This window comes from Scyliorhinus canicula, chromosome 20 (assembly GCF_902713615.1).
Source record: "Scyliorhinus canicula chromosome 20, sScyCan1.1, whole genome shotgun sequence".
Taxonomy (NCBI): domain Eukaryota; kingdom Metazoa; phylum Chordata; class Chondrichthyes; order Carcharhiniformes; family Scyliorhinidae; genus Scyliorhinus; species Scyliorhinus canicula.
The window spans coordinates 5,195,325-5,201,324 of record NC_052165.1 but is presented as its reverse complement, the minus strand read 5'-3'; the positions used below and the strand labels follow the sequence as shown (position 1 = coordinate 5,201,324).

Genomic DNA, 6,000 nt, shown 5'->3' with positions numbered 1-6,000 from the left:
TGCTGTGAAACAACAGTGCTAACCACTGTGCTACCGTGCTGCCCTGTGTGCTGGTAAATAGGACGAGTGTGGATTGGTATTTGATGGTGGGTCGAAGAGCCGGTGTCTGTGCTCCCTGACTCTATGACATAGGAAGAGACGTTAATAAATGGTGTGGGATTGAATTATTTGAATTTAATCTTTCCCACTAACTTTTTCTGGGCGGTGTACACGGAGATGAACGTTCTAATTCCATCTCCGGACTAAACAACCGGGTGTCTTTCACTTTTATTCTTTCGATGGCTGGAAACTGGAGTTAGTGCCTGTGCTGATCACCCAGGAGAGATTTGCCCCTTTCATCTTTTTAATCTGATTTGCAGGGTTGTGATTTGTTGGATCGCTCCCCGCTGACAGTCCAGGGCAGCCTCACAGTGCAGAGCTACAGCAGACACACACACTGACACACAGAGTGTGGGCCACACCCCCCCCCCCCCCGGGCACCAATGGCTCAGTGTCTCGCCTGAAGTGAGAATTCAGCCCGGGACCCAGGTCACAAGTCAGGGATGTCCCACCTCAACGGCTCATCGGTGGCATTCCCCATGTGCCACCTCCAGGATCAGGATGCCGGCTGCCAGCTGCTGACCGTCAACGGGCACCGCAAGTCGCCAGCCTTCCTGGGAGTGGCGGAGGATGGGGCGGACACTTGCTGCGCTCCAGTTGCACTGGAGCAAGAAGATGCGGTGGTTAATAATGGATCGTCGGGCAACCCGGAGGCAGACCCCCCGGATCCGACCCCCCCGGCAGACAGTGCAGCCATGGCCACCTCGGAGACTCGCAAAAACAGCTCAGCCAGCCGCTTTTACCGTCCCTACATGACCAGGACCAGCGCACAGGGAGATGTGTACAACTTCCTGGAGAGACCGAGCGGCTGGAAGTGCTTCACCTACCACTTCACTGTGTGAGTATCACAGTCCGGCTGGGACATGGACTAGTCCTGGGGAGTGTTACAGGCAGATTGCTTCCCAGCACCACCACCCCCCGCCAATGTAAACCTGCCCCCCACCTCCCCCCCCCCCCCCCCCAGGGTAAACCTGCCCCCCACCTCCTCCTCCCCCAGGGTAAACCTCTCCCCCCCAGGGTAAACCTCTCCCACCCCCCGCCAGGGTAAACCTGCCCCCCACCCCCCCCGCCAGGGTAAACCTGCCCCCCCCCAAGGGTAAACCTCTCCCCCTCTCCCCCCCCCAGGGTAAACCCCCCCCCCCCCCCCCAGGGTAAACCTGCCCCCCACCCCCCACCCCCAGGGTAAACCTCTCCCCCTCTCCCCCCCCAGGGTAAACCTGCCCCTCACCCCCCCCCCCGGTAAACCTGCCCCTCACCTCCCCCCCAGGGTAAACCTCTCCCCCTCTCCCCCCCCAAGGTAAACCTGCCCCTCACCCCCCCCCCCCCCGGGTAAACCTGCCCCTCACCTCCCCCCCCCCCCAGGGTAAACCTGCCCCCCCCAGGGTAAACCTGCCCCCCCCAGGGTAAACCTGCCCCCCCCACCAGGTTAACCTCACCCCCCCTCACCCCCCCCCCCCCCCAGGATAAACCTGCCCCCCCCTCCTGGGAATTCCTAAAATAAAACGCAATGATGGGCTCCCCGCGTCTTAAACTGCGGCTCGGCAACTTTGCCCAGAGATTTCCTTCATTGTGAAAACTTTTTTTTGGGTGGTGGGAGTGAATGTTGTGAATAAGAAGCCAGTTCACCCCCCCCCCCCCCCCCCCCCCTCCCGTGCCGCTTTTCCCTGCAATGACACAACTTGTTTCCATGTCAGCGGCAAATGTATCCAATATCGACACCAGACTGTCTGATTTGAAGAGTGTTCTGTCTGAATTGCCCTGTACCAACATGTGGCCCTCCTCACTCACTCTTGTCCCATTTTGTCTTGTTTGATTTCGGCGTTTCCCCTTCTCGTCTCCAATAGTGGGTCTTTTTTCAACATGCAAAATGTTTTCCACCCATTTTGACAGGATCAAAACTACTTTTGGTGTTTACCGTGGCTTCAGCGTCAATGCGCGCTGTTTGTTACTTTGGAGACTATCTTTCCAGACACAGTTTCTTATCTGTGAACTTTGGGCTGAAATGTGTGGTGGAAATTTCGGCTCAAGAATTCGGGGCAGTTCAGTATTGACGAGCGGGCTGAGCAGGAACGGGGTCGCTCTGTCCATACTTCGTTAAATAGTAGCCGATGGGAAGAGTATCATTCATGCTTAGAAAATAATTTAACTTAAAGCATACTGCTGCTCACCATATCAGAGAGAACAATGGAATCATTTTACCGCTCACATGACAAATCTAATTCTGATGATGAGTCAGGCGCCAGGTACCCACAGGACTGTGCACCCCCAGGGCACTGTGCACTCCCAGCCCCCAGAGAACTGTGCACTCCCTCCCCCCAGAGCACTGTGCACCCCCAGAGCACCGTGCACCCCCACCCCCAGAGAACTGTGCACTCCCCCCCCCAGAGAACTGTGCACTCCCTCCCCCCAGAGCACTGTGCACCACCAGAGCACCGTGCACCCCCACGCCCAGAGAACTGTGCACTCCCCCCCCAGAGCACTGTGCACCCCCAGCCCCCAGAGAACTGTGCACTCCCCCCCCCCCCCCAGAGCACTGTGCACCCCCAGAGCACCGTGCACCCCCACCCCCAGAGTACTGTGCACCCTACCAGGGCACTGTGCACTCCCAGCCCCCAGAGAACTGTGCACTCCCTCCCCCCAGAGCAGTGTGCACCCCCAGAGCACCGTGCACCCCCACCCCCAGAGCACTGTGCACCCCCAGCCCCAGAGAACTGTGCACTCCCCCCCCCCAGAGCACTGTGCACCCCCAGAGCACCGTGCAACCCCACCCCCAGAGTACTGTGCACCCCCCCCCAGGGCACTGTGCACCCCCAGCCCCCAGAGAACTGTGCACTCCCCCCCCCCTCCAGAGCACTGTGCACCCCCAGAGCACTGTGCACCCCCAGGGCACTGTGCACCTCCATCTCCCAAAGCACTGTGCACCCCTAGAGCACTGTGCGCCCCCAGCCCCCAGGGCACTGTGCACCCCCATCCCCCCCCCCCCCAGAGCACTGTGCACCCCCAGAGCACTGTGCACCCCCAGGGCACTGTGCACCTCCATCTCCCAAAGCACTGTGCACCCCTAGAGCACTGTGCGCCCCCAGCCCCCAGGGCACTGTGCACCCCCATCCCCCAGAGCACTGTGCACCCCCAGCACCCAGGGCACTGTGCACCTTCATCCCCCAGGGCACTGTGCACCCCGAGCCCCCGGGCACTGTGCACTCCCACCCCCAGAGCGCTGTGCACCCCCAGAGCACGGTGCACCCCCAGCCACCAGGGCACTGTGCACTCCCAACCCCAGAGCACTGTCCACCCCCAGAGCACTGTGCACCCCCAGCCCCCAGGGCACTGTGCACTCCCAACCCCAGAGCACTGTCCACCCCCAGGGCACTGTGCACCCCGAGCCCCCGGGCACTGTGCACTCCCACCCCCAGAGCACGGTGCACCCCTAGCCACCAGGGCACTGTGCACTCCCAACCCCAGAGCACTGTCCACCCCCAGGGCACTGTGCACCCCGAGCCCCCGGGCACTGTGCACTCCCACCCCCAGAGCGCTGTGCACCCCCAGAGCACGGTGCACCCCCAGCCACCAGGGCACTGTGCACTCCCACCCCCAGAGCACTGTCCACCCCCAGAGCACTGTGCACCCCCAGAGCACGGTGCACCCCCAGCCACCAGGGCACTGTGCACCCCCAGCACCCAGGGCACTGTGCACCTTCATCCCCCAGGGCACTGTGCACCCCGAGCCCCCCGGGCACTGTGCACTCCCACCCCCAGAGCGCTGTGCACCCCCAGAGCACGGTGCACCCCCAGCCACCAGGGCACTGTGCACTCCCACCCCCAGAGCACTGTCCACCCCCAGAGCACTGTGCACCCCCAGCCCCCAGAGCACTGTACATCTCCATCCCCCAGAGCACTGTATACCTCCATCCCCCAGGGCACTGTGTACCCAGAGTCCCCAGGGCACTGTGCACTCTCACCCTCAGAGCACTGTGCAACCCCAGCCCCCAGGGCACTGTGCAACCCCAGCCCCCAGGGCACTGTGCACCCCCAGCCCCAGGGCACTGTGAAACCCCAGCCCCCAGGGCACTGTGCACTCCCAACCCCAGGGCACTGTGCACCCCCAGAGCACTGTGCACCCCAGAGCACTGTGCAACCCCAGCCCCCAGGGCACTGTGCACTCCCAGCCTCAGGGCACTGTGCACCCCCAAAACACCGTGCACCCCAGAGCACTGTACATCCCCAGGGCACTGTGCACACCCAGCACCCAGGGCACTGTGCACCCCCATCCCCCAGAGCACCATGCACCCCCAGCTCCCAGGGCACTGTGCACCCCCATCCCCCAGAGCACTGTGCACACCCAGAGCACCCACAACCCCCAGAGCACTGTGCACCCCCAGCCCCCAGGGCACTGTGCACTCCCAGGGCACTGTGCACCCCCAGAACACCATGCACCCCAGAGCACTGTGCAACCCCAGCCCACAGGGCACTGTGCACTCCCAACCCCAGGGCACTGTGTACCCCCAGAGCACTGTGCAACCCCAGCCCCCAGGGCACTGTGCACTCCCAGCCCCAGGGCACTGTGCACCCCCAGAACACCGTGCACCCCAGAGCACTGTACATCCCCAGGGCACTGTGCACACCCAGCACCCAGGGCACTGTGCACACCCAGCTCCCAGGGCACTGTGCACCCCCATCCCCCAGAGCACTGTGCACCCCCAGAGCACCCCCAGCCCCCAGAGCACTGTGCACCCCCAGCCACCAGGGCACTGTGCACTCCCAGCCCCAGGGCACTGTGCACCCCCAGAACACCATGCACCCCAGAGCACTGTGCAACCCCAGCCCACAGGGCACTGTGCACTCCCAACCCCAGGGCACTGTGTACCCCCAGAGCACTGTGCAACCCCAGCCCACAGGGCACTGTGCACTCCCAACCCCAGGGCACTGTGTACCCCCAGAGCACCATGCACCCCCAGCCCCCAGAGCACTGTACTCCCCAAAGCACTGTCACCCCCAGCCCCAGGGCACTGTGCACCCAGAGCCCCCAGAGCACTGTGCACCCCCAGCTCCCAGGGCACTGTGCACCCCCAGCCCCCAGGGCACTGTGCACCCCCAGCACGCAGAGCACTGTGCACCCCAGCCCCCTACAGCACTCTGCACCCCCAGCACGCAGAGCATTGTGCACGCCAGCCCCCTACAGCACTGTGCACCCCCAGCCCCAGGGCACTGTGCACCCAGAGCCCCCAGAACACTGTGCACCCCCAGCCCCAGGGCACTGTGCACCCCGAGCCCCAGGTCACTGTGCACCCCCAGCCCCAGGGCACTGTGCACCCAGAGCCCCCAGAGCACTGTGCTCCCCAAAGCACTGTCACCCCCAGCCCCAGGACACTGTGCACCCCCAGCCCCAGGACACTGTGCACCCCCAGCTCCAGGGCACTGTGCACCCCCAGCCCCAGAGCACTGTGCACCCCCAGCCCCCAGGGCACTGTGCACCCCCAGCCCCAGGGCACTGTGCACCCCCAGCCCCCACGGCACTGTGCACACCCCGAGGCACTGTGTACCTCCAGCCCCCTCCAGCACTGTGCACCCCCAGCCCCCAGAGCGCTGTGCACCCCCAGAGCACTGTGCACCCCAACCCACAGAGCACTGTGCACCCCCAGCCCCCAGAGTACAGTGCACCCCCAGCACCCAGGGCACTGTGCACCCCCATCCCCCAGAGCACTGTGCACCCACAGCCCCCAGGGCACTGTACACCAACATCCCCCAGAGCACTGTGCACCCCCAGCCCCCAGGGCACTGTACACCAACATCCCCCAGAGCACTGTGCACCCCCAGCCCCCAGAGCACTGTGCACCCCCAGCACCCAGGGCACTGTGCACACCCAGCACCCAGGGCACTGTGCACCGCCATCCCCCCAGAGCAC

General features: G+C 64.0%; 1 protein-coding gene across 8 annotated transcripts in view; it reads left to right on the top strand.

Moving 5' to 3' along the window:
• The first annotated feature begins 279 nt into the window (after window positions 1-279).
• kcnq1.2 (potassium voltage-gated channel, KQT-like subfamily, member 1.2) overlaps window positions 280-6,000 on the top strand; it is a 606,356-nt gene continuing 600,635 nt past the window's right edge. For 5 of the 8 annotated variants that reach the window (XR_005458329.1, XR_005458328.1, XR_005458327.1 and 2 more), the window contains exon 1: window positions 285-937. Coding sequence is in view for 4 of the 8 variants with exons in the window: in XM_038780516.1 (XP_038636444.1) it covers window positions 543-937 (395 nt within the window). In the remaining 4 variants the exon portion in view is untranslated. Of the gene's footprint in view, window positions 938-6,000 lie in introns of all 8 variants that reach the window. The other 3 variants (XM_038780518.1, XM_038780519.1, XR_005458330.1) reach the window with 2 other exon arrangements.